Source organism: Theobroma cacao, chromosome 2 (assembly GCF_053813885.1).
Source record: "Theobroma cacao isolate CCN51 chromosome 2, ASM5381388v1, whole genome shotgun sequence".
NCBI lineage: Eukaryota > Viridiplantae > Streptophyta > Magnoliopsida > Malvales > Malvaceae > Theobroma > Theobroma cacao.
In genome coordinates, this window is record NC_142640.1 from 5,585,880 (window position 1) to 5,613,850 (window position 27,971).

At 33.3% G+C, this 27,971-nt stretch overlaps 4 protein-coding genes and 1 pseudogene across 5 annotated transcripts; 2 read left to right on the forward strand and 3 right to left on the reverse strand.

Annotated features, from left to right (window-relative positions):
- Positions 1 to 628: 628 nt before the first annotated feature.
- On the reverse strand, positions 629 to 2,261 carry LOC18608004 (PRKR-interacting protein). Its single transcript, XM_007042464.3, has 2 exons — positions 1,956 to 2,261; positions 629 to 1,242 (listed from the first exon to the last, which is right to left on the reverse strand). Exons 1-2 carry the CDS (start codon positions 2,196 to 2,198, stop codon positions 967 to 969), a joined length of 519 nt encoding a protein of 172 aa, XP_007042526.1. The 5' UTR covers positions 2,199 to 2,261; the 3' UTR covers positions 629 to 966.
- A 10,370-nt stretch (positions 2,262 to 12,631) lies between these two features.
- On the forward strand, positions 12,632 to 13,705 carry LOC18608005 (transcription factor MYB73 pseudogene; annotated as a pseudogene).
- A 768-nt stretch (positions 13,706 to 14,473) lies between these two features.
- On the forward strand, positions 14,474 to 20,009 carry LOC18608006 (UNC-50 family protein). Of its 2 annotated transcripts, none has more exons than XM_007042467.3 (10): positions 14,474 to 14,856; positions 15,787 to 15,854; positions 16,224 to 16,249; positions 17,032 to 17,122; positions 17,563 to 17,658; positions 19,004 to 19,072; positions 19,271 to 19,329; positions 19,454 to 19,543; positions 19,688 to 19,759; positions 19,837 to 20,009. In XM_007042467.3, exons 1-10 carry the CDS (start codon positions 14,767 to 14,769, stop codon positions 19,899 to 19,901), a joined length of 726 nt encoding a protein of 241 aa, XP_007042529.3. In that variant the 5' UTR covers positions 14,474 to 14,766; the 3' UTR covers positions 19,902 to 20,009. The 2 variants fall into 2 exon arrangements, with proteins under 2 accessions (XP_007042529.3, XP_007042528.3); XM_007042466.3 differs by having other exon boundaries at positions 14,479 to 14,856; positions 19,421 to 19,543.
- Positions 20,010 to 20,879: 870 nt separating this feature from the next.
- On the reverse strand, positions 20,880 to 21,456 carry LOC18608007 (putative cinnamyl alcohol dehydrogenase). The gene is made up of 3 exons (XM_088803342.1): positions 21,339 to 21,456; positions 21,191 to 21,256; positions 20,880 to 21,076 (listed from the first exon to the last, which is right to left on the reverse strand). Exons 1-3 carry the CDS (start codon positions 21,454 to 21,456, stop codon positions 20,880 to 20,882), a joined length of 381 nt encoding a protein of 126 aa, XP_088659468.1.
- Positions 21,457 to 22,249: 793 nt separating this feature from the next.
- On the reverse strand, positions 22,250 to 24,444 carry LOC18608008 (cinnamyl alcohol dehydrogenase 1). Its single transcript, XM_007042470.3, has 5 exons — positions 24,284 to 24,444; positions 24,063 to 24,176; positions 23,722 to 23,949; positions 22,874 to 23,313; positions 22,250 to 22,647 (listed from the first exon to the last, which is right to left on the reverse strand). The coding sequence occupies exons 1-5, from the start codon at positions 24,370 to 24,372 to the stop codon at positions 22,445 to 22,447; spliced, it is 1,074 nt and encodes a 357-aa protein (XP_007042532.3). The 5' UTR covers positions 24,373 to 24,444; the 3' UTR covers positions 22,250 to 22,444.
- Between the last annotated feature and the right edge of the window lie 3,527 nt (positions 24,445 to 27,971).

Consider the following 27,971-nt stretch of genomic DNA (forward strand, 5'->3'; position numbering starts at 1 on the left):
TATACTATAACTTTTTTTTTTCTGTGCGTGTCAGGGAAGGAAGAAATTTAGAAAGGGATTTAAACCTTGACCCCTTAATCTTCTAATCTTGAGAGTGCCTCCTTGGTTTACATACGACGTCAATATAAGTAGACTTATAGGGCATATTAACTGTAACATTGGTTAAGTTGTATCATTGAGCTTAAATTGATGTCGACTCAAACCTTGGTTTCTCAACTGATCCAATCGGAGATAGCGACAGGTGACGTGAACAGGAGACCAATAAGAAAATGATACGGGCAGCTGAGGCCCTGGACCAGTAGGGCTATCTTGCATTCTATTCTTGTTAACAGTTGCCTTGGTGACCACACAGCACATGGCGGGCAGATCTAGTCATCAACCACCCACTTTCATCCCACAATAACTTTCACCCCTCGTACAATAATTCTAACTGCAGCTTGGACTTAGTCACCTAAGGTAGATTATACAGAAAGGAAAGATTAACTAAATCTCCAAGTAACACTGTATTCTGAAACGGAAAACTTCCGGTTTTTCTAACAGATCTGTCACTGGTTTCATGATCTAGAACTGCAATACATATTGTCAGTAAATACAAATCTTCTTAAGCCAACAAAGATTTCAAAGTATATAACAGGCATCAAATGAACTCATCATTTAATATGTTTTTGATGGCAGGACAGCATCCAAGGGTGGTTAAGGCATTCAATATGTCAGTCAGGATAAGCAAAATTTCTGTTACAAGAAAATCAAATATTTCAGACCTTTTTCTTTTGGACTTTCATTTTCCCCCAAGCCTCATGCCTTCACTGCTCACAAGTATGTAGACAAGGAAGACCAACTTAGTAAAAATCAGAACTGAACCACAATATCTCGTTGCTGGTAAATCTGATTCCTTCTAATTGGACCCAAATTTATAGGACCAAGTATGAACAAAGGTTGGAGCATTAAATTCTAGTAAAATTTTGTTCACTGTGCTGCTTCTTCATCATTGTCAGAGTCCCCTGCATCATCAGAAGACTCTTCTTTCTTATTCTCTTCTCCCTCAGCACCCGATTTCATCTTCTTCTCCTTTTTCCTTTGCTTCTTCTTTTGGCGTTTCAAGCGCTTCTTTGCTGTCCGTTCCTCAGCAGCTTTAATTTTTTCTTCCCTCCTCAAGTTAAACTCAGCTATTTCCTTCCTTTTCTGGTAGTCAGCATCCATTCTCGCAAGCCTGTCTTGCTCTTTCCATTTCATCTGTCGATACTGTAGCAACAAGCAGAAAACTTACTTTGAGAAAAAATGAATGAAGATTTGGAAGGCTGGTAGGTCATCTAATTTTTCATGCCCAGATTTTCCAAACAATTATAAGCAATCATAATTTTATAATCTACACTTAATACTAGCTCAAGTAAATGCTTATTCTTAAAGGAATCATATGTGCACCAATCTAAAAAAGAATCAAAGACAAGATCCCATGTTGTCCCAATTGCCCTAAGACACATAGAGATTGCACCAAAGAGAAGCAAAATCTGTCCTTCAATCATATGTTAAACCTGACATTGTTATGGGTCATGTAAGCTAGAAGAAACCTTTAAGCAAAACCTTATAGGGGAAATCAGAACCATGAATCATAACTACAACAATTATGATAATGGACACTTCTCAAAGCTTGGCTAATCCTCCTCCTGTTGAGAGGAAGCTTTCGTATTGCACTTTCAGAACATGGAACACGCTAAGCGTTGCACTTCTAGATTTAGTGCTTTGGTGATTTGATGCCTAATCAACAATCCTACAATTAGACTTTCCATAAAATCTGAAGATACCCAACACAAACTGATCAACTATCTCTAAATTTTCGCACATGCAATGCCTATTCCTCCATCCAATCTGCTAATAAAGCAAGCAGCAGTTAAGATTTAACAGGCAAGTGATCCATAATCTTTTTTTCTCAATGGATAGTTAGAGTAATAAAATACCTGGTGGAAATCACCGGACCCAGAACCAGCAGAACTTCCGGAAGTGTTACTGACACGGACAGGCACATTCTCTATAATCCGGCGGAGCTTCACCTCCAAGTCCTCTTCGTCCTCCTTGAATACCGGTTTCTCGTACTCTACAATCGCCGTCGATGCTGCCAACGGAGGTCGCGGTGGTAGTCCTACCTTCTGCTCCGCTAGCGCCAACTGAGTGTTGCCGTCCTTTGGCCTGCCCGTCGACATTTCGTAGCAAAAACCCTAACGATTTTGGAATTTGGGGTTTCTTGGCAGATTATCCCTTTTTTTCATTTTTGGAGTAAATTCCAAAAAAGTCCTTAAGATTTGACACTGATTCAACTCAAGATGGTAACAGAAAATTTGAAATTACTAAATTATCCATTAAAGCATGTTTCCCTCTTTCCTAATAATAATGGGCTGGGCTCTGTATGGACACACAAGTTCAGCTTCTTATTCTTTTGGATCGTTTGACGGACCTTTTAATGTTTATATCCAAAACATAAATAGCTTGACTCAAAAAAAAAAAAAAACAATAAAATAAAAATAAGAAGTAGAAAATTGGCTTACCTTCTAGTCTAAGATCAAGAAGAACACGCTTCTCCATCATTTTTTTGCCCAATGTTATCAAAGTTTTTTAACCTATTAGGAAAACCTCTTCTTTTTCCTTTTCTTTGTCCATTTGAAACATTTAAAAAAGATATATAAACTCTTATTATTCTTAAATATAATATGATTATAATTAGATTATTAAATTTGCCACACAAAATTTATTTGACATTTTCTCTAACTTGTATCCCTCACTTCCTATTACAAAGTATTTAGTTGTTTTAATCTTTCTCTTTTCTATTTCAAGTGTATCTCATTGCAACATGTCCTCTCTCTTTAATTGAAAATTTCTTTTTTATCGAGCAAACAAAAGAAAAATAACATGTATTTATTTTATTATAATGTTATTCTTTAAGTTAGTTAAAAAGGCAGCCAAGTTGTTTTCTTCCACCTTGTTAAATAAAAAGAAAACAAAAAATACTACTTCAAAAAGCAACTTTTTGGATTCCTCGGCTTAGCAAACATCAACAACATTTTGATGGCTTTGGCCACTAAAGCTTGCTTGCAGCACACATTATTAATAAAATAAAGAATCCCCTTTCTTTCTAGTTACAAACTCAATCGCCAAGCATATCGATGACTGCCCCCTTTTGGATTTAATTAATGCAGAGACATGTGCAATACCTAGGAAAAGCAATTTTAATTACATAGATTTGTATGGATGGACCGTTTAATTTAATTATGAATCTATAGCATAGATTACATCGACCACAAAATAGGAAGCATCCTTGATCCTTCGCTATCATGTGTAATATCGTTTTTATTGTTATCTGTTTGTCCCACAATCTCTAACATGCTCCAATCTAACAGAATTTCATTGCTCCAAGCCGTGCAATCTTTCAAAATAAAAAAAAAAAATAAAGTTTTGAATGGAAAAATTTTACAATAATACTCCTTTGTACAGACTAATTATGGTGGATGTCAGTGTAAATTCTCCTCTCCATGTGCAGTAAATGCAGCCACATGTGCACTGCCTAGGGAGAAAGCAATATGAATCATTTGATTATTTCAGAAAACATGTCCCTTGGCAGAGGAGACATCCTCGATTATTCTCTACCTTGTCTATGTTGTTTTCAGAACAAATATTGTGCTTTATTACTCTAAGGTCCATTTCCATGATTATTTATGTTACTCTAATTTTTATTTTTTTGCTTGGGTCTTGCAAAAGAGTGACTATAAAGTAAGTTGTTATGTGTTTTTGGAAACAAGCAAAAGTCAGTAAAAATTAACTTAAGTAAATTTATTGAGATTTTAAAATATAGTATCTTGGTGAGATTTTACATATTTACAAGTTATGTAATTAATTCATTATGATAATTATGTCAAGTAGAGGTTATAGACTATAAAATCATTTACTCAAATGGTCAAATTCAAATCTTTTTACTCAAAAAATTATATTTTTAATAGAAACCGTATATATATTATGTCAACTACACATCGAATTATTAGGTAACAATAAATTTTAAAATTGAAAAGTAATGAGTCCTCATTTGTTTACATTTCATCTTAACAGTTTGTAATTTCTAATGATTGTTTATGGAAATTCAAATTCAAATTAACATTTCATTGACGGGATTTTACCTTATTTATGATTTATATAATTATATCATTATGATAATTATATCAAGTACAAGTCACAAAATAGATATCATCAACTCAAATGACTAAATTCAAACCAACTTACACCAAAATTATATTTTAACTGAAAATACATGTATATTATGTCAAATACATGTCGAATTATTAGGCAAAGATAAATATTAAAAATGAAAGTTGGATTTTCACTTTATAAAGAAATTTTGGATGTGTATCTATTGTCATAAGTTACGTTTTCAATCTAAAAAACATGTTTGTTAAGTAAAGTATGGCTCTTATTTATAAATCCAAAACCTATTCCATCTTTTTATTGATGTGAAATTCGTGACATTCTACCTCACCCAATTGTATAACACTCTCATTACATTGTTTATTTTATCATAGACAAAAGGGATCCACCTTGGTTTAGGTTTACCTCGACTTCACTATATGTGATGAGGGGTCTCATGTCAGTAAAAAGTTATATTTACTCTGATACCACTTGTTGTAGGTTCACATTGGGTTTGCTCTGATACTACTTATCACAAACTCATGTTTTCAACACTCTCATTGCACTAACTCTTTTATCTATAAAGGAGAATGATTCATTTTAATTAGGGTCTACTTTAACCCTGGTATCTCTCATAAAGAGTCTCATTACAGTGAAAAGTTAAATTTACTCTAATACCATTTGTCACAAACTCACATTGCGTCTCCTTTAGAACCACTTATCACAAGCCCATGTTTTCAACGCTCTTATTGCATTAACTTTTTCACTCATAAATGAGAGATACCCACCTTATCATAAATAAGTTATTATGTCTTTCTGGAAAGAAATAACAACCAATAAGAATTATCTTAAATAAATTTGTTGAGATTTTAAAATATTGTATTTCAACAAGATTTTACTTATTTACGAGTTATGTAATTAATTCAATATAATAATTATGTTTAGCACAATTCACAAAATATATACCATTGACTCAAATAACAAAATTCAAATCTTCTTACTCAAAAATCATAACTTAATAGAAATCGTAAATATATTATGTCAAGTACATGTCGAATGATTAAGTAAAGATAAACATTAAAATTTACTGTTGGACTTTCACTTCATAAAGAATTTTGGATACGTATCTACTATCTCAGATTCGATATTTATAACATAACAATAGTCTAAAACATTGAATATACCATCAACAAAAAATCTAATACATTGTAATATTATGCTTAAATGCTCAAAATCATTAAGTCCAAAATTTTAGAAAAATAAAAAAAAAATTAATTTGCTTGACACATCACACAAATATTATATCTTGTAGCATAATTATAAAAAATAGTCTTTAATTGTTTACATTTTATCTTAATAGTTTGCAGTTTCCAATGATTGTACTATTGAAATTCAAATTCAAATTAACATTTCATCAACGAGATTTTACCTTATTAATAATTTATGTAATTATTTCATTATGATAATTATGTCAAATATAGGTCACAAAATAGATGTCATCAACTCAAATGACTAAATTTAAACCCTCTAACTCCAAAATCATATTTTAATTGAAAACACATGTATATTATGTCAAGCACACATCAAATTATTAGATAAACATTATACTAAGTATGAAAGTTAGATTTTCACTTTATAAGGAAATTTTTGGTATGTATCTATTGTCATGGGTCCAAACCTAAAAAAAATATTTGTTAAGTAGAGGAAGACCCTTATTTATAAACCTAAAACCTATCTCATCTCTTATTAATATGGGATTCGTGACATTCTATTTCACCTAATTGTGCAACACTTTCGTTGCATTGTCACTTTTATTCATAGAGAAGAAAAACCCATCTTGGTCTGGATCTACCTCGACCTAGATATCTTTTATGGAAAGTCTCATGTTAGTGGAGTGTTTGGTCTAATTTTATGTTACTCTAATTTTTGTTTTTTGCTTGGGTCTTGCAAAAGAGTGTTTATAAAGTAAATTGTTGTCTTTTTGGAAAGAAATAAAAGCCAGCAAGAATTAACTTAAATAAATTTGTTGACATGTTATAATATCGTATCTCAGCGAGATTTTACTTACTTACGAATTATGTAATTAATTCATTATGATAATTATGTCAAGTACAAGTCACAAAACATTAATCATTAACTTAAATGACCAAATTCAAATCTTCTTACTCAAATAATATTTTAATGAAAATCATATATATATTATGTCAAGTACACGTCGAATTATTAAGTAAAGATAAATATTAAAATTGAATGTTGGACTTTCACTTTATAAGGAAATTTTAGATGCGTATTTACTATCTTGAATTCAATATTTGTAATATAACAATAATCTAAAACACTGATTGTACCACAATAAATATATTTATATATATAGTACATTGTAAATATTATGTTTAAATGTTCAAAATCATTAAGTCCAAAATTTTAAAAAATACAAAAAGTAATGTGCTTGACGCATCACACAAACATTATAATTTGTAGTATAATTAAATTAAAAGTAATAAATCCTTATTTGTTTACATTTCATCTTAATGGTTTGTAGTTTCTGATGATTCTACAATGAAAATTCAAATTCAAATTAACATTTTATCAACGAGATTTTACCTTATTTATAATTTATATAATTATTTCATTATAATATTTATGTTAAGTACAAGTCATAAAATAGATATAATCGACTGAAATGATTAAATTAAACCAACTTACTCCAAAATCATATTTTAACTCAAAATACCTATATATTTATATAAAGTACACATTTAATTACTAGGTAAAGATAAATACTAAGTATGAAAGTTAGACTTTCACTTTATAAGGAAATTTTGAGCATGTGCCTATTATCATAGGTCATGTTTTTAACCAAAAAAACATATTTATTGTTATAGGTAATCTGTTATTGATGTAAGATCTGTGACATTTTACCTCACTCAATTATACAATACTCTCGTTATACTGATTTTTTTACTTACAAAGGAGAGGGATCCACATTGGTCCGTTTCTACCTTAATCTTGCTATCTCTCATGGAGTTTTATGTAAATGGAAAGTAAGGTTTACTCTGATACCATTTATCACAAGCTTATATTTCTAACACTTTTGTTACATTAGCACTTTCACCCATAGATGAAAGAAACTTATTTTAGTTTGGGTCTGCCTCGATTCTGGTATATCTCATGAGGAGTTTTATTACACTGTAGAGTTGGGTCTACTCTGATACCACATGTCACAAACTTACATTGGATTTACTCTGATAGCACTTGTCACAAATCCACATTGGATTTACTTTGATACCACTTGTCACCAGCCCATATTTTCAACGATTTAGTTACACTGATTCTTTCACCCATAAAGAAGAAAGACCACCTTATAATAAATAATTTGTCGTGTCTTTTGAAAAAGAATAAAAATCTGTAAGAATTATCTTAAATAAATTTGTTAAGATTTTAAAATATCATATCTCGACTATATTTTACTTATTTACGAGTTATGTAATTAATTCATTATGATAATTATGTCAAGTATAGGTCACAAAACATATATCATTGACTCAAATGACCAAATTCAAATCTTTTTATTAAAAAATCATATTTTAATAGAAATCGTATGTATATTATGTCAAGTACACGTCGGATTATTAAGTAAAGATAAAATTTATAAAGAAATTTTGGATGCGTTTCTATTATCTCAGATTTGATATTTATAACATAACAATAATCTAAGACATTGAATGTACCACATAAGAAAAAATCTAATATATTGTAAATATTATACTTAAATGCACAAAATCATTAAGTTCAAAATTTAAGAAAAAATAAAAAATTTAAGTACTTGACGCATCACACAAATATTATATCTTGTAACATAATTAAATTAAAAGTAATGAGTTTTCATTTGTTTACATTTCATCTTAACAGTTTGTAGTTTTCAATGATTGTATTATAAAAATTCAAATCTAAATTAACATTTCATCGACGAGATTTTACCTTATTTACAATTTATATAATTATTTAATTATGATAATTATGTTAAGTACAATTTACAAAATAGCTATCATGGACTCAAATGACTAAATTCAAACCTTTTTACTCTTAAATCATATTTTAACTGAAAATACATGTGTATTATGTCAAGTGCACATCAAATTATTAGGTAAAGATAAATATTAAGTATGAAAGTTGGACTTTAACTTTATAAGGAAATTTTGGATATGTATTTATTATCACGGGTTCAAACCCAAAAAATATGCTTGTTAGGTGAAGTAAGACCCTTATTTGTAAACCCAAGACTTGTCTCATCTTTTACTGATGTGGGATCCGTGACATTTTACCTTATCCAATCGTTAAACATTGTTGTTACACTATCACTTTTACCAATACAGGAAAGGGGCCCACTTTGATTTGGGTCTACCTAGACTCTAGTATCTCTCATTGGGGTCTTATGTCAGTGAAAAGTTGGGTCTGCTCTGATACTACTTATCACAGGCTCACATTGGGTTTACTTTGATACCACTTGTCATAAGCCTACATTTTCAAAATTTTCATTACATTAGCTCTTTTACTTATAGAGAAGAGGGACACATTTTGATCCGAAATCTACCTCGACTTTGCTATCTCTCATAGGAGTCTTATGTCAATGGAGAGTTGAGTCTGTTTTGATACTACTTCTCACAAGCCCATGTTTTCAACCTAAAATATATGCATATTAGATTGAGGAAAACCCTTATTTATAAACTAAAGAATCATCTCATCTTTTACTAATGTAGGATTCATGACATTTCTCTGTTACAAGACAATTACCATTTCCTTAAAAGGTTAACCTGATAGGGTGTGTAGCGTTTATGCCTAAAAAGTTTCCAAAATCCCCTTACTTGCCTAATGTTGGATTGAAGCACCTTGCTTTTTTCTTTTGAAGCGCTTGGTGTGACATCTACTATATTGAATAAGGTACTTATAACATAACAATAATCTAAAATAATAAATGTACCACACACAAAAACAAATATAGTAAATTGTAAACATTATAATTCAGTACTCAGAATCATCAAGTCCAAAATTTAAAAAAAAATAAAAAAAATATTTTACTTGCTATAGCACACAAGTATTATATCTTGTGGCATTATTAAATTAAAAGTAACGAGTCATCATTTTTTTTACATTTCATCTTAGCAATTTATAGTTTCCAATGATTGTATCATGAAAATTCGAATTCAAATTAACATTTCATCTATTACGAGATTTTATCTTATTTAAGATTTATGTAATTATTTTATTATGATAATTATATCAAGTACATGTCACAAAACATATATCATTGACTAAAAATGACTAAATTCAAACCTTTTTACTCCCAAAATCATATTTTAACAAAAAATAAATGTATATTATATCAAGTAAACATCGAATTATTAGGTAAAGATAAATACTAAGCACAAATGTTGAACTTTCACTTTATAAGGAAAATTTGGATACATATCCATTATTTGGATACGATATTTATAACATAACAATAATCTAAGACATTGAATGTACCGCACACAAAAACAAATCTAGTACATTGTAAACATTATGCTTAAATACTCAAAGTCACCAAGTCCAATTCAAAAAATAATTAATTCACCGCATCACACAAGTTTTATATCTTATAGCACAATTAAATTGAAAGTAATGAGTCCTCGTTTATTTACAATTCATCTTAACAATTTGTAGTTTTCAATGATTGTAATGTGGAAATTCAAATTCAATTTGACATTTTATCTACGGGATTTTACCTTATTTGCGATTTATGTATTTATTTCGTTACGATAATTATGTTAAGTATATGTTACAAAACAGATATCATTGACTCAAATGACTAAATTCAAATTTTCTTACTTTGAAATTATATTTTAATTGAAAAAACATGTAGATTATGCCAAGTACACATCAGATTATTAGGTAAAGATAAATACTAAGTACGAATGTTAGACTTTAATTTTACAAGAAAATTTTGGATATATATTTACTATCTCTGATACAATATTTATAACAAAACACTAATTTAATAAACTGAATGTCCTACACAAAATTAAATCTAATACATTGTAAACATTATGCTTAGACACTTAAAGTCATCAAGTCCAATTTAAAAAAAATAAAAAAATAATTTACTTGCCACATCACACAATTATTATATCTTGTAGCATAATTAAATTAAAAGTAAGTTCTCATTTGTTTATGTTTCATCTTAACATTTTGTAGTTTCTAATGATCATATCATGAAAATTCAAATTCAAATTAACATTTCATCTACAAGATTTTACCTTATTTGCAATTTGTGTAATTATTTTATTATGATAATTATGTAAGGTGCAGGTCACAAAACTGATATCATTGACTCAAATAACTAAATTCAAACATTTTACTTCTAAAAACATTTTGACAAAAAATATATGTATATTATGTTAAGTACACGTCAAATTATAAGGTAAAGATAAATACAAAGTATAAATATTGAGCTTTCACTTTATAAGGAAATTTTAGATATGTATATATTATCTAAGGTACGGTATTTATAATATAACAATAATTTATGACACTGAATGTAACATAAAAACAAATCTAATACGTTCAAAATTTTAAAACCAAAAAATGAGAGAAATAATGAGTTTGCCGCATTCCACAAGTATTACACTTGTAGCATAATTAAATTAAACGTAATGAGTCCTCGTTTGTTTATGTTCATCTTGATAGTTAATAGCTTCCGATGATTTGTACCATGAAAATTCAAGTTTGAGGCTAGTTCGAAGATTTCAAATGAAGGGATTTGATGAAGTTGAACTTCAAATTCCCATCCATTAATTGTCTTCCAAGAAACCTTATTAGTGTATTTTTTAATTGAATAATGTTTCATTAGAATACAATTTTTTTGTTCCTATATGTTTTGAGGGGCACACCCAAAGTCAAATCCAGGTAAAAATTTCGTCTTAAAAAAGCACAAAAAAGAAAGAAAGTATTGCCATGAGTCAACAACGATTGTTATTAGAACTGAATCAAAATGGTTGGCAGCAAAGAATTAGTTTTGGATAAAGTCAAGAAAGTGTTAAGTACTGGGAGTTTAATTACGTGGGGTATACATAACAAACATTTCAAAAGCTGTACACAAATTTTGACTCTATCTGTAGCTACAGCCTAAGCCGCAATGAAGATTTATTATTTTCCTCCAGCTATAAATGATTATTCAACGCGGACAGTAACAGCAGCCAATGCTCAAAGCCACGAACAAATCCAATATTTTGGATATTTGTTAAAAAAATAAATAAAACTTTCATCAGTCAAAGAAAAACAGACATATTTTTTTTATTCCAAATAAGTCCTTGATTTTGTTAAATTTACAAGGTTGACCCAGTGGGAACAGAATTCGAACTGTCCACGTCCCAGCAAAGAAAACACGGAACTATTAGGTGTAGTAGGTAGCAAACAGAAAAAAAAGATCTCGAATTTTGATCCGTTGGTGCTTGTCTTTTTTTTCTGTTAATTACTAATTAATTGCTCTCCTATCCAAATTTGAATTTAAACTATCAAACACCACAATTAAAATGAGGAAACAAACGAATCAGGTCGGAAAGTCCGTTAGTTATTCCCTTCAAAAAAAAAAAAGTCCGTTAGTTATTTTTCGTTTTGCCCCTAACGGTAACAGCTATGACTCTTTATCACTCGCAATTGTAATAGAATGTACGTACTCGCTCAAAAACAACTAAAATTTGTCAATATGTTATGTTACCGTGACAGTGAAGAAATTTTTTCTTCAGTCGCCTTCGCGTGTTAAACACAGCGGCAATGGAAGTTAGTTTTGATGGGTTTTGCTTAGGGAGGGTTGGTGGTGACCGCCTCGTGTCGGTGGCCAGAAGGCCGTTATCATGTCATCTCCGATGGCAGGTTTACAGGCTGGACTGACAATCTGTCAGTCAATCTCTCAGACCACTCTTGTTGTTTTTATCCACGTAAGCAGTCCCTTGCACACCCACGACATCCCAAAACCGAACAAAACGACAAAACTAATTGGAATAAAAATAAAACAAAAACTCAAGTTCCCACGTAATGCCTTCCAGCCTGGCGGAGTCAAACTTATCCTCTTCCAAGTTTCTCCTCAAATTCTCGTGATTTTCTCACTCTCCAGAAGCTCCTTGCTGGTTACTCCTTAGCCCCCTTTCCATTTCAATAACTTCCATAACTATACGAGTCAAATCAGGAAACTACCATCTTGCAATTCCTGTACTATCCCCAGAGGATTTATTGGGATTCTCAGAAATTCAGTATTTTTGCCAACGTGGCCTTCAGCAAACGTTATACAGCTGTATCACCATTCAACCGGTTACTGGTCAATACCAGTTCACATAACGCTTATTACCTGTATTGGTAAACCGGCTCTATCAGTTACCCTAACACCTCCCCTTTATAAACCCTCCTTATTCCTTTCTTGCCTCTCACAAATCACAATACAAGCCTCCCACAGGCTTCTTCTTCTGTCTCCACCGCCTCTCAAAAAACAAACAAAATTCCCCCTCTGGGATTTCGAAACTGTTACTAGTAAGCCGTCAGCCAATGGATCAAGACTTTGATCGGGTGAAGGGACCGTGGAGTCCCGAGGAGGATGAGTTGTTGCGCAAGCTGGTGCTTCGGCTCGGTCCTAGAAACTGGTCATTGATTTCGAAGTCGATCCCTGGTCGATCAGGGAAGTCATGCAGGCTCCGTTGGTGCAACCAGCTGTCACCCGAAGTCGAGCACCGCGCCTTCACGCCGGAGGAAGACGAGACCATCGTGAGAGCCCACGCCAGGTACGGCAACAAATGGGCTACCATCGCCAGGCTCCTTAACGGCCGTACGGACAACGCCGTTAAAAACCATTGGAACTCAACCTTAAAGCGAAAACTCTCAATGGAAGATGGAGATTCTCTGCAGGAAACGGGGAAAAGGTCGGCCAAATCCCAGAGATCAGCGAGTAGTAATAACATGGGGAGTCCCTCGGGTTCTGACGTCAGCGATTTAGGATTGAACGTCGCTGAGTCGGAACGCTCTGGCGTTTCAACTGAGCTTACTCTTGGACGTTCTTCGAACGAGTCCAGCGAGTTGAATAACGACAACTCATCCTCGGAGAAAGTGTTATTAGCTCAAAAGCATGAGATGGGGACAAAGACCGCGACGGTTGACCCGAACCTTATGGCTGCGATGCAAGAGATGATAAGGAAAGAAGTGAGAGATTGCATGGCAGAGTTTGGTTTCCAGAGTGAAGGTGTGAGGAATGCTGGGTTTAAGAGAATTGGGATTAGAAGGATTGATTGAGGGGATAATCTGGGATTAGTGATCATTAGAAGATTGTTAAGATGGAGACATGAGAGATCTAGACGCGTAGGATTTGATGAAGGTATGGAAGACTACCAGAAAGAAAGAACGAAAGAAAAACAAAATTCCTTTTGTTTTTACAGTACAATAATTTTGAGCATGTACAGAGACAACGGGAGAACCAAAAAAAAAAAGGGAAAATTATGAACTTTCATTAATTTTGTCAGATGAATTAGCTTGAACTTTGATTACCAGCCAACAAAGACAACAAAATTATACAGTGTACCAGCCAACAAAGAAAACAAAATTATTCAGTGGAAATTCTATACAGTTTTATTGTTCGTTTTTCAAATTTGATTAGTTTTTTTTTTAATTAAAACTTCGGTTTCTTTATTCCTTAGTTGTGTTTTCCGAATCGAATCCGATATTTTTGAGTCCAATTTTTTTTTTTTGGGTTAATTATGTTGGGGAGCAAAAATAATGACTTGTCATCCGTACGACGTACGGTCGGTACCCAACATCGTACGAAATATCGGAAGTTATTGGTCAGGACGTTGGAAAATTATTGAATTATGGTTATTGGGCTACGGTTGCCAACTTGCTATAGACGAGTGCCAATGCGGTTTCTCTTTTTTTTTTTTTTTTTTCTTTAAAGGATTGCTACCTATCTGAAAAGCATTCATTTACATATGGATTTTGAAAAGTATGCACAGCCACTTCTTCTTTCTCGTTTTGGATTACTCCTTGTTGGTCATTACAGTATTCAAGTTCTTCTTTGCAATGAAGGATTCGGTTCACCTATTTACGTAATTAGTGGATTGGAAAAATAAGGAGCCAAGTGGACAATAGAACTCAATAAATCAAACAAGTGAATAGAATAATAAAAAAAAAGAACTTGAACAGTGTTTAAAGCCTTATTTTATAATTTTGTTTGTTGAAGCCTGTGGGCTTACAACCCAAGTCGAAGTCATCCAAACCTGGGGAGATCATAATGAAAAAAAGGATTTTATTAAGTTTGGTTGCCTGAGCCCGAAATCGGTCCATGCTAACGTTTAGGCAATTAGGCAAGGCCGCAAGGGCAGGTTGGTGACCCGTCAGAGCGAAAACGAGCTAGAGAGAGAGAGAGGCAGACAGACAGAGCCGTCGTCGTTTTTACGTTTCCGTCTTCTCATTTCGAGTGAGAGAGACTCAAAGCTGTAAAGAAAAAAAAAGAAAAAAAGAGAAGGATCCCAAGACCAACAGATCTTTCGATCAACGAAGCAAATCGAACAACAAGACGGAAAAAAGATGTTACCAACGGTCAGCAAAACGCGTCCGTCGTCCTCCACATCTCGACCTAATCCCATGTTCCCTCAGTATCTCCGTCGAATTGTCAAGGTCCAATCTCTCTCTCGCTGGATCTGATCTTCATTTTTATCTAATTTCTATTTATATTCGAATCATGATCCAATTAGGAATAGAACTTGTAGATTTTATCCATTTTAGCTGTTGGTTAATGACGTCTCTGAGCTCTAGTGCTTCATGGAATTCACAATTTTACCTTCTAATATATTCATTATTATTGTTTCAGTTTTAGGATTTAGTGGCCGGTAATGTCTGGCATCAAGGAGTAGACTTAAGTTTTGGGAATGATAAGAGAGAAGTGGTCAATGTGTGAAATCCACAATTCAGTTCTAATTTCAGTCTTGGAGAAGTAATGAGATGAGAATAACGTAATATTTGAATAATATTACTGTAGATCCATTTTCGGATCATGAGTTTCCTCCTGGTAAAATGTTCGAATAACAACAACCTGGATCGTTTCTCCTTGAATCTCAAAATTGTTCTGCTCTATTTTTCTAATCAAATTAATAATTTGACTTTTGAATTTGATATGTGTCTTTGCCAAGATAAAGTTAAGTACTCTCCGGGATCATTTTTCAAGTTTTCAGCAGTTTAAACTTCCTAAGTGATTTTATGTTTAATGTGAATTCTTACTAGTCCATTTTATATTTTGTTAATTATTTCACCTAGATTTGGATGTATGCCTCTGGTATAGCTACATCTAAGCAGTTGATTTTCCATCACCTCAATCTTCAAATCAAATAGCAAGTCATATACTGTGAAAATTTTCAAAATTCTGTATTCTAAGTATTATTGTGTTAAATTCTAGCAGCGATCTTGTTGAACATCCAATGAAACTAAGTATGCAGTTAACCTGGCCGAGGATGTATGGGGTCATTACCATTACTTTTCATCATCAGCATCTTTGCTATATATGGTTGGTTTATCTCATCATGTTTCTTTTTCCTCTATTTGTTCTTGTAGTGGCAACAAATGGATATTGAATACACATTCTGGCAAATGCTTCACCTCTGTACCTCACCCAAGGTCGTGTAAGTATCCACTTATTGTCATCAATCCACTTGTTTCGCATTGTCCCATGCTATCATCATCAACTGGTTTTATATTCTAGATCCATATAATTTCTGGACAGAAGAGAAGTATCTATATTAACACACCAATTCTTTATTGCAGTATTTCACTTTCCTAAGTTGCTGACCGATTTTTAATTCTTGTTGCTTCCTTTATATACAGTTTCAGATATTCTTAAAAATACTTGCTTACTATTAATCTTTTGGGGGGCTTTATTAGGGGAAGGAGTGAAACGGATTATCTGCCAAAAACAGTCTTTTGAGTGTGGAAATGTACTTTTCTAATTAATTTGGTTTTATTTTGCATATTAATTTCTGTGGTGGATGCAGCTATCAGCACACAAAGTATCACAAACGTGAGTTCATTTCTGTTCAATGAATGTTTTGTATATTTTTTTCTGTTTATGTCAAGTTGGAGGAGTTATGTTGTTGATCAACGCATGCTGCTTTTGTTCCTAGAAGCGTATTTATGTTGTTTCAGTTTGTAATTTACCTGGACATTGACTTCATGGAATTGTGATTGTCGTTTTTCATTAGGTTCTCATCATGCAGCCTTCTGAGTGTTTCTTTTTCCCTTTTCATAATAATTTGTTATTTGTTTTCTTTTCTCTTTAAACATTCTTTCCTTGATAAGATGAATTCAATAGTTCAGAAGATATCATTTAAATGTCTTTCTTCCTCAGTTTCTTCCTGAAGTGTGGCAATTCTATTATCTATGGGCTGTAATAGTAAAATCCATTGTAAATGAATGCTTATATCAGTGGCATTGTTGATACAAAAGTACAAAAAGGTTTGGTGCTTTGCATATAATTGTTTGACTTTTATAATATGAGAATAACACTACTAATTAGAAGTATCTAAAATCATGGAGGCCTATTTGGTTGATTCTGAATGTGAATGTGGTTGGGAAGTGTTGTGAGCTTTTTGGTCACTTTTATGTTGAAAGCACAGTAAGTCAGTAAGACTTAGGGTACTAGGCAATTCATATAGCTTTTAAATTAATGAGTAAAATAGTTTTTTTTTTCTTTATCCTTTGTTTTAAACTTTAAGTCCATGAACTCATTAATAGGGTGAAATTATTAAATTCTTTCCATTATGTCATGAACTTGAAAAATTGTTTATCTGTCTTTTGGTTCAGAAACCAAGAATCAGTGGGCACGTGACGACCCTGCTTTTGTTGTGATCTGTAGTCTTCTTTTGGCAGTTGCAACAGTAGCTTATTGTGCCGCGTAAGTTTCTTTTTCACTTTCAAGCATGGCTACATATAACAAAATGAATTAGTACATGGTAGTAATTTAAAAGCAGTCTGTACATTTAGATTGAGATGGGGCCTCGGCTAGATTTAAAATTTGTCTTATATTCAAATCTAATTAATCCTAAGAATGGACATTCTTATGGTGCTTATAACTGATATGGGGATCTTTGTTCTGTTGAATTTCTTTATGTTGGACTTATAAATGTCTTCGATAATTTGTAGTCATAAGCATCATGATGCAGTGCTGCATTGTGAGATTGCTAAGTTCTTCCAAGTAATATCATGGCCCAAATAATCTACTAATATATTGGAATTCTTTTACTTTTGCCTTTTCTTTTGAACGGTCAAATCTTTTATGAACCTGTTCACTTAATGTGCTGATATAGGCTTCTTTGCTGTCTTCTCTTAATGCAGGTATGATCACAGTGCTGCTCATGCTGTTTTTGTAGTTATTTCAGTATTGCTTTTCCATTTTTTACTCGCTGGGGTATTTCTGGCTACTTCTTGTTGGTAAGAGCCAGTATCACTTTTGTTTTTTGAACTAGAGCTAGTATCCCTTAAAAACTATATCTTAACTTCCAGTTAGCTCAAAAGTGACTTTAATTGTAGTGTATTTGCTGGTCATATAAATTCTGAAGCTGCATAAGTTTAGCTAGTGCCTGTCGATCTTTTTGAATGCCCAGTTGCTTTCTGTGTGGTGCTATGTTATTTATTCATGGCATTATTACCAAATCATGACAGCAGTGTGCTGTATTAGGTTCTTTGATCAGCATAATCTAATTTAGTATCTAAAACAATGAAATTCTTTTAGTGGTTTGTATTTTTTTTTTGAAAAGTAAAATTTTAGTGGTTCTTATTAGTTGATTATTTCGTTAACTAGAATCAACAATTACTTGATTGAGTGCAAATGGCAATAATTACTCACTAGTGTAATGTCCTCCATGTTCTGTAGCTACAAATTTGAATCTAGTATCATCTGCATACTCTGAAATGCATCTTTTCAGAGGTTGATGTTTAATGTTCATTCAAACATGTAAATTGTTTCAAAAATGAGCAAAGATGGGTTGGTTGGTTGAAATATAATCTATAACATTGATATGCGGACTTCCACACCCTACTTAAGAAAATGTCTTATTACAAAGGGTGGAAGAACTTATATAATACATGATGCCATGATGGTTCTTTTAAATGGGTTTGAGGTTGGAGCAGAATGCTATAGGTTTTTCACTCTTTCTGCAATGTGGTTTGAGGTTTGGGGAACTTAGTTTTGGTTGTGGAATAGACCTGGTCGTGGTTCATAGTCTAGAAGACATTAATGTTACTAAAGGAGGAAGATCAAGCTTGCCATTACATTTTGCTAGGAATTATTCTCTGGGCTTAAACCCTTTAGAGATCCAAGGAATTGATAGCCAAAAGTCTAAATTGATTCACCTTTAAGTGGAGGCTATAGCCTTTATATATTAAGCTATTTGCATATCATCATTCCTATAAGAAAAAGTTTGAAAGGAACCGCAAGACAACAGTAAGAATGTACATGAGAATGCTGCGAGCTTCTGATACAAATGTAAAGATACAAAAATAGCAAACTTTATGCTCTAGTAGATGCAAGGCGTCCTAACACTACCATTGTTGTCCAAATCAAAATTTATGCTTTAGTAGTTGAATGTCCTGAACTGGTTGGAAGAACAAGTATGCCTGGAGTACTTAGCTGCTCGATTTTTACAGCTTTTTTATTTAGCTTGTGTGCATAAGGGCTGCGGTTGTTATGTATGAGTATATTCATTTTAGTAGGCTTTGCATGTTACATACAAGTATACTTGTTTGATGGTGAATTCCATTCCCTGACTTCATGCAGGTCCCTCACAAATGCTTACCTTCGGGAAGAGGCTCCAAACAGTCATGTGGTTGAGCAACGGGTTGAATGGCAAGTCTGGAGACTTATTCCTAACTTTCCAGAATTTTAATATTTCTATGTCTGAGCTGGTTGTGTTGGTTTAATTCTTAAATGATAGATTTGGTTCATCAATGCATTCAACTTTTATTTTCTCTAGCAGCAGGTAGCTTGTAGTTGTTAGTATATTCATAATTGTGCGGTGCTAACAGGGTTTCCTTTTGTTTGAAGGCTGTATGCATTTGATGTGCACTGCAATTCTTTCTTCCCAATGTTTGTAATGCTTTACGGTAATTTTATGGTTAATGCCTGTTTGGCTCTTTCATTTATAATTTCAATAATAAATGGATCAAGATGTGACTAATATTGTGGTTTTGGCAGTAATACATTATTTTCTGTCACCTCTTCTGGTAGCCCATGGTTTTATACCTGTACTGCTGTCAAATCTTCTTTTCATGGTGGCAGCTTCTTACTATCACTACCTCAACTTTTTAGGTTATGATGGTAAGCTCATTTTGATAGCTCTTCCCTTCAACATGTTTGGTGAATTGTCTGTCCTTTTTTTATTTTGGTATGAAACTTCGTGAAGAAATGGCTAATTGCCTAATTATTACCTTCAAGAATTGACATATCTATAATGTGCTGCAGTACTTCCCTTTTTGGAGAGAACAACGTTTTTTCTCTACCCAATTGGTGTCGTAATTGTTCTCTCTCCTATCTGTAAGTGTTCAACTTGATATCTGATTCTGTGTTTGAATGGGTATGGTAGCTGAAATTAAACTTCTTTTGGCCTGCAGTGATTTTAGGTGGCTTCAATCCTTCAAGATATTTTATGAACATATACTTTAGCCAAAGGTTATGATTTGTCTAACCCTTCGGAATAGCATGAATTGTAAGATGAGTGACTAGTTTGGAGAAAGCGTCAGATGTTAGAAGGCAAAAGGGAGAAAATGCAGCAAAAAGGAGAAAAGGAGAGAAAGGGTGAAGGGAGCACCTCAACCTGAAGGAGGCTTTGTAGCCTTCTTCACGTGTTTTTTTTCTTCTTACCATCAGGAGCAGAAGTCAGAACCAAATGAAGTTAGGTTAGAAAATGATTTTTCAGTGATCAAAGATGATTGATCAAATGGAGCTATTGAAATGTAATGATTTTGACCCTTACCGAATCTCTTTGTTTTCTTTATTAATATAATATGGTGTTCTATCTAAAAAAAAATCATAGCTGATGCGATCTGCACGTATGTGTATAGCATGTATTTGCCATATCTTAGAATTCCCGTGAGCTGGTTTTTAGATGATAATAATTTCTCCATACGATGCCGAGCTCTGTAAAACAATTGCTTTGCTTGTCATGGAGCCATTTGAAATGAGTTTGATGCAACGGATGTAAAAGCTGATGCGATCTGCACGTATGTGTATAGCATGTATTTGCCATATCTTAGAATTCCCGTGGGCTGTTTTTGGATGATAATAATTTCTCCATACGATGCCGAGCTCTGTAAAACAATTGCTTTGCTTGTCATGGAGCCATTTGAAATGAGTTTGATGCAACGGATGTAAAAGCTGGATTTCTTAACTGTTGTTTAGTTTTCAACTGCTGATGCTGCATTGTGTATCTGCTAACAGTTTGTATTAGGAAAGCAAAGAAGCGTTCAACTGGAGGTCCACAATCTCCATTCCTCAACGTAACAATCTAAACTCTGGAAAGCCCATTATTATTTAGGTTCAGGACATAAAATGAGCACCACCCCGAACTTTTATTCACCTTATTGACTAGAGTATCTATTATTACTTTAAGCTTGCAGCTTGCAATAATATTTGATCAGAGTATCTATTATTATTATTAAAGCTTGCTGCCTGCAACATGCACAACAAACCTGTATCTAACATCGTTCTGTTCCAGCCTCTGGAAAGCGGTGTTGATGTACTCCATCTTGATTATTTCATTCATTGACCTCAATCCCTTTTCTTTCCAGAATTCAAGCAACTCCTCTGTTTCCTTCACGCTCTCCGTGAGGCTCCCCACTGTGGACCTTCTCTCTGTATAATCAGAGAAACGAAGAAAATTGGAGCTTGAAAACATTTTCAACCACTTGCAAAATTTTAGTTTAAGATTGCAATCCGAAATTTGCAAGGAGTTAGACATCGACGCACCTAAGAAGATATTGGAAGAGATGAACTGCAGAGGGTCGTCAACAGGGCCTACCAAGATCGATTTTCCTTCCCGTTTCAACAATGAAAGATAAAGGTCAAGGGGGTGAAAAACAGGCAAAGTATCAAATGATGTAATCAGGTGATTCACCAGCCCCTTGCATCCCTTTCTTGTCTGAGCTGACTAGATACTCATCAACACCTAGATGCTCCAAGGCCTCTTCTCTCTTGTTATCAGAGGAACTTATAACAGTTATATGATGCCCCATTGCTTTTGCAATCTTCACTCCCAATCGTCCAAGCCCTCCAAGCCCCAATATCCCCCCTCTTAGTCCACTCTTCTTCAAATTTATTTTGCAGTGAGATCAATTTAACATTTTCCCTACACTAATACATATATTGCAGATGGAATCTGATATTTGAGTGGGATCAGGTGATATAATGCAGCTACACCGCCCTGACTATGTTTATATTAGGGTGGAAGGTATGAGTTTTATTGGAGAACGGAGGGGGAATTCATGGTCAATCCTACATATTTATGACCATGAATCAGAAACAAACAAGTCTCTGCCATTGTCTGCAACTACTTTCTGAGTTATGTGGCGTTGTCCACGACTAAAGATTCACCGGCTGAGCTGCTTCCTTCCTACAAATATCATTCTATTTTTTCCTTTCCATTCTTGCCAGACGTTCTGAACCCACATCCCATCTCTCCCATGCTTGACGTCGCAAGGGGTTTAAGGTCCAAAATGCCTAAAGTATACAGTTCAGAGCCTGTATACAGATAAATTTCATATATAACAAAAGAAAGCCAAATATGAATGGTACCATCAAAGTATACCAAACATTGAAAAAGACTTTCACAGCCCTGGTTGAAAGCCAAATGCCTACAATATGTCAACAAAAGAGGCTTCCTAATCCTAATTTGGACGTTTGCCTTACCCTGGCCAAATTAGGTCACGTGTCACTGTCAGTCAAGATATACCCACCACCAAATTTAGTGGACAGGTCACCACAAACGATCATGCTCAATTATTCTAGCAAGTAAGTTACGAATTTCAATTGAAAGAGAAAAGAGGAGGAAAACAACACCTCATATTCATTTTCATTTTTATTGCCATAGGCAGAGAAACAGGGAATTCATACTCGTTTCATTTGAACAACAAACAGAGAAAGCTGACACGCGATAAACAAAGTCACTCTTTTAATTGTTCATGAAATATGTAATGTTTAGTTAAAAGAAGTTTCCTTTTTCCCCTATTGATCAAGCTTGCTTCCGGCAACATCCACGACGAACCTGTATCGAACATCGTTCTTCTCAAGCCTCTCCATAGCTGTGTTGATGTAATCCATCTTCACCACTTCAATCATTGAGGTTAAATCTTTCTCTTTGCAGAACTTAAGCATATCCTCTGTTTCCTTCATGCTCCCGATGAAGCTCCCTGTAATTGACTTCCTCCCTATACAATATTGGACAGAGCCAAAAACAGAGAAATAGGCTTTAGACTCAGGAAAATACAAACGCTATAGCCAAAGCAAAAGACAGAGCAGCCTACATGAAAAGCATTAATTTATAAACCTCAGGAACCAGAAATTCAGACTCAGTTGCTACTGATCATTTTTTAATTCAAAACCCAAAAAGATTAATACTATAACATTGAACAAAGTTAGAGAGATTTGACTCACCAAGCATGATCATGGGGCTAACAAACTGAAGAGGGGTGTTAATAACACCTGTCAAGATCAGCTTTCCATCGAGCTTCAATAATGTGAGATAAGGTTCAAGAGGGTGAAAAACAGGCACAGTATCGATGATATAGTCAAGTGAATCAGCTGCCTTTTGCATCCCTTCAGTGTCAGAACTGACTAAATACTCATCAGCACCAAGATGTTCCAAGGCCTCTACTTTTTTCTTATCAGAAGAGCTTATAACAGTTACGTGATGTCCCATTGCTTTTGCCATCTTCACCCCCATGTGCCCTACTCCTCCAAGACCCAATATGCCTCCTCTTAACCCACTCCCCATTAAACCAAAGTGCCTCAGCGGGCTGTAAACTGTCACCCCAGCACATAAGAGTGGTGCCACCTGTTCTGCTGCCATTCCATCTGGGATTTTCACCACAAACCTAAAAGATCCCAACAAATAAGTTCATTTTCCAAGAAAACAACGGCCCAACAAAATAATTCCACAAGATAAAGGCACACAATTCATGATATTTAATAGACCGTTACCTACTAAAATATAAGTACCCGGGAAATATTAACAAACGTCTAGTGGCATCCGTTAAGGTGATAATTTTTTTACAAATGATAATTTAATTATCTCAAGCAGTACCTATAAGCACTCGTGTATCCAAAGTATATTTCATCAATTTATATCAAATACTTAGTTTCACCGGAAAAATTAAGCTGGCTTTTCTAGAAACTTGAGCAATTAAGAAACCGGGTAATTGGAACAAGTCATTTCAGCAATATTGTTATGCAGAACAAGTATTGTTTATGATGGAGTACTGTTTTGAACTTGTGATTCTTACTTTTGATCAACGATCATAGAGCCAGCAAAGCCGCCCTGAGTGGGTTTGCCATCAGTGTAGACATCATTGTACGACCAGATCTTCTTGAGGCAGTACTGTTCATTGTCTGTGTCGCATGATCGGCAGTTCCTGCAACATCCAACAACACAACCAACGCCAACAATTTCTCCGACTGTGAACTTGGTTACATCTGATCCCACTTCCACCACCTCACCAACCACTTCATGCCTGTAAACCAAATTAATAAATCACAGTGCCAAAGGAGCAAAGGGCATCAAGAATAATAACATGCGGATAAAGAAAGAGCCTTGGCAATAGTAAACGAGAGGGTTTTTAAGTACCCAGGAACCATCGGGTAGTTTGACATGCCAAGATCATTTTTGGCTTGATGAAGATCAGTGTGGCAGATTCCACAGCAGATAACCTTGATAAAAACATCATCTGGACCTGTGTTCCTGCAATTATTATCATCATAGACAGAATACTGATGTTTCATTAATCATCACGCAAGAACCAGAAATGAGCCTTAAAACCAAAAACAAAGTAGAGAAATTGAGAATACCTAAGAGTGTAAGTGTAAGGAGACAAGGTGCCTGATGGGTCTCTGGCTGCCCATCCCGTAATTGTTCTCTCAGTTTCAAGGCTACCCATTTTCAATTGATCAATTCTCTTCGAGCCTGTCTTTACAGAAAAAAGTTGGGATTGTGGGAAATCCACTCAAGCTGTATTTTATATAAACAGGTGAGGTTCAAAATGCAGCTTCATCAAGTCACGGACATCTCAGCAATGCGTAGGCCCACAGGTTTCGGTAGGTGAACCCGGTGGACTGATATCCTATCTGTCATCCATTGTGCACCCTCTTGGATCTCCATCGTAATTGGTCCACGTCAGCGACATAAGAACATCCAAGGAACAAAGATCTTGGGTGGGAAACGTAGGTTGCGTTTGATCCTGCGTCATGCATATGTCACAGTTTATCGTTTCCACCTAGTTTTTATATCGGACCATAAGTTAGGGGTTAGCAAAATCAACCTAGATTAGTTACTCATTCAAATTAAATATAATTTGAATAAAATAATTTAGTTTAATTGGTTCATTAGATCAATTGATCCAAAATATTTAGTCCAATTGATATTTGATCGGTTTTCGTTTTTAAAATTTTTGAACCAATTCACTAAAAAAATAAAACTAATTTTTTATATATATAAAATATTTTTTTATATATTAAAAAAAATTGATAGTAAACTTAATTAATAATATATTTAAAATATTATACATATTACGTATATAAATCATAACTATAGTAATTTAATATTAGTTATATATATATTTATTTATTTATAAATCTGTATTAATATAAAATTACAAGTAATATATTTTAAAATGATATAAGTTATATGTTAATATTATAATATATGATAATACATATCCTACATATTAATATGTTATAATTATTACGCTTTAGTAATGTTTCGTAATATAAAATGATATGAATATATATATGTAATTGTATAAATATATTATATATACATATACATAAACATTACTATAATTTATAATAAATTTTATTATATATATACATATATTTAATTTATATATAAATATTAGTATAACTTATAATAAACTTTATTTATATGATTATACTTAATAAGTTTATTAGCTCTCACCTTAGAGTTTATAACATATTGTTTATAATTAGTTATTATTTATACAAACTTTAATATAAAACATTACAACATATAAGTTATATAATTAATTTCATATATATATATATATGTGATTATAGATGAAGTTTATAAGTTTTAATATTATAATTTGTAAAAAAAAAAGATTGTAAAATTTTGATTTATTAGTTCAAAATCGAACCAATCATATCAATTCTATATTTGATCGATTTTAATCGATTTTTTAAAAATAATTGATTCATTTAGTCTTTAAGTATAATGGACCAAACCACTTAGTCCATATGTTTACTCACCCCTACCACATGCCCACAACGTAAAGGAGTTGGTAGTCATTACCTCTTCGAAAAAATATAATTAAAGCAACCTTTTCTAGATTGCAATGTCAAAGTAATACTATTAAAGACTATATTAGTATATGGCTTAAGACATTTTTTCAATTAATTACATGTCTCTTAAATGATTATTAGTCAAATTTCACCTACAAAACAGTTTATTTTAATATATTTTGCTAAGATAATCATTACATTTGATGAGTACAAAAAAGTTGTTAATATAAAAATAATGAAAATGAAGAGGAGAATAATAGTGCAAGCAAACCCGTTTTTTATTTAATTTTTGAAAGGTTGTTCAAATGTTTGAGTTGTTATGGTAGTAGCTGGAAGTAATTACAGAGCACTTCAAATGGTAGGAATTCGTCAATTGGGAGTTGGTCAAAAAACCAAAAAAAAAAAAGGAAATATGAGGAACACATTGAGATATGATAGTATATTCTTTTAAAGATTGTTTGCAATTAAGGAAATTTTGTTCGATGTTTTATTTTAATTAGCCAATATTTTTTGAATGTGTTTTGTTCAAATAATGAGCTGGGATCATCCTTGATTGGAAGATAAGTTTCCTTGTGGGTCATATGCTAATGTGTGGCCAATTTCTTTTACACCAGATATGGAAGACTCAAGCTTCAACAACCCCCGGACTCGTCCACTTGTTATTTATTTCTAGGAAAATTTTAAAGGGTAATGTTTCGAGATACTGGGCTCTCTTGGAAGGTTTTGCTTCTAATCTTTCTGATCAGATCACCTACCCTCTTTGGCAGTTTTGTTAAGTAAACTGCAACCATCATTGACTTCCGTTCTTTTATCATACTCTTGTTCAAGTCCCACTTGTAACTGCACAAGAATATTTATTTTTTAATTGATATATAATTTTTTATTTTAAAAATAAAATTAAAATTGTCTTCTCTTTTAATTAAAAAATAATATTTTATCTGCAAAAGGTTTGGTTATTTGCTAGAGTAGAGGGGAAGGTCCGATGTCTGGGGAAGAAATATAAAAAAGAAATGCTCTTCTGCCGTTAGCTGTGTGGAAGCCTGAATATCTAATGATTGCAAGTTTTCGACCCTTCTTTTTTCCTGACCCCAAAAGTTTGACCAAACCTTTCATTCACAGGCACGGCTTCCACGTATCCCTGTTCATCGCATTCATCACTATTTCTCTTTAAAGGGATGTCTGCTGGCCCGTTGTTATGGCGATTCGAATGGATATAAAGGAGTGGGATCCACAGACATTGAAGCACGCAACAAATCATGACAGCCTGTCAATGAACATATCCAATATTCTTGTGTTATCCAACAACTTTGCAAGGTCTAGAAAATTTAGTATCTCTTGCTTATCGATTTCCTATGGAATAAGAAATGTTATGATCGTACTTGAAAAAAAGGTTGTTAGGATTATCGATTGGTACTTCTAACGTTTATATACACAGAAAATGGACTAAACTATGAAGATTAGAGTTCAGAAAGGCTGGTGTATCTTCGTTTATTGGTTATGTATGTGGGAAGCGACATTGACAATTTGGAAAGATTATCATCATCAGCCAGTCGCAATATATAAAAACTGAGTTAAGTGTCCAATGGACTTACCAACAAATCATGGATTTACCAACAAAAATATTGCCTAAAAAATTGTACTTTTCGATCAATACTGATAGAAGGTTAACGATCCAATACTGGTCAACGATGCAATGCAGCCCATATTTTTATTTTTTTTCCTGGTTAAAGAGGTAGTAAGTCATGAAAGCTCCCGCCACCAACCGCTTGACGACCTAAACAGTTTTCATGTCTTTTGTTTTTATGCAAAAATGTTGGAATGACTCACGGGCAATCTAGCTTACACGTCTTTATAGTTTACAAAATCAGGGTACTTCTAATTTCTTGGACCATAGATGGCCACCAGTCAGTCTGTCACAGAGTCACTGTCTTCGGCATACAAGGAATTTTCGAGTGGCTGATGTTTTCAACCATTTATCAGTATTGGAACTGCAATCAGCATAGGTAGGAGAGCCAATCAAAGTAATCAATTATCAGATAACAACGCAATACTCTGTAGGTATATATATATATATATATATATTTTATAATTGAAAAAAAAATTAAAATTTTCTTTTTAGATGAGAGATCTTTATAAATTAATGAGTAAATATTCAAATAGTTTGTAAATATATATATATATATATATATATATGATTAAATTGAAGATATTTAAAAACCAAGGTCCTATTCCGGAGGAG

What these genes read in the sequence shown, in the direction of transcription:
- LOC18608004 (XM_007042464.3), bottom strand. Translation starts at nt 2,198, where the DNA reads ATGTCGACGGGCAGGCCAAAGGACGGCAACACTCAGTTGGCGCTAGCG. An exon ending in GGTCCGGTGATTTCCACCAG is followed by an intron (nt 1,243 to 1,955) that starts GTATTTTATTAC and finishes TTGTTGCTACAG; the next exon opens with TATCGACAGATGAAATGGAA.
- LOC18608006 (XM_007042466.3), top strand. Translation starts at nt 14,767, where the DNA reads ATGTTACCAACGGTCAGCAAAACGCGTCCGTCGTCCTCCACATCTCGA. An exon ending in GTTGAGCAACGGGTTGAATG is followed by an intron (nt 19,073 to 19,270) that starts GCAAGTCTGGAG and finishes TTTTGTTTGAAG; the next exon opens with GCTGTATGCATTTGATGTGC. An exon ending in AATTGTTCTCTCTCCTATCT is followed by an intron (nt 19,760 to 19,836) that starts GTAAGTGTTCAA and finishes TTTGGCCTGCAG; the next exon opens with TGATTTTAGGTGGCTTCAAT.
- LOC18608007 (XM_088803342.1), bottom strand. Translation starts at nt 21,456, where the DNA reads ATGGGGCATCATATAACTGTTATAAGTTCCTCTGATAACAAGAGAGAA. An exon ending in GAAAGGGATGCAAGGGGCTG is followed by an intron (nt 21,257 to 21,338) that starts GTGAATCACCTG and finishes TGAAACGGGAAG; the next exon opens with GAAAATCGATCTTGGTAGGC. An exon ending in CTCTTCCAATATCTTCTTAG is followed by an intron (nt 21,077 to 21,190) that starts GTGCGTCGATGT and finishes CTGATTATACAG; the next exon opens with AGAGAAGGTCCACAGTGGGG.
- LOC18608008 (XM_007042470.3), bottom strand. Translation starts at nt 24,372, where the DNA reads ATGGGTAGCCTTGAAACTGAGAGAACAATTACGGGATGGGCAGCCAGA. An exon ending in CCTTACACTTACACTCTTAG is followed by an intron (nt 24,177 to 24,283) that starts GTATTCTCAATT and finishes TAATAATTGCAG; the next exon opens with GAACACAGGTCCAGATGATG. An exon ending in TAGCCCCATGATCATGCTTG is followed by an intron (nt 22,648 to 22,873) that starts GTGAGTCAAATC and finishes AATATTGTATAG; the next exon opens with GGAGGAAGTCAATTACAGGG.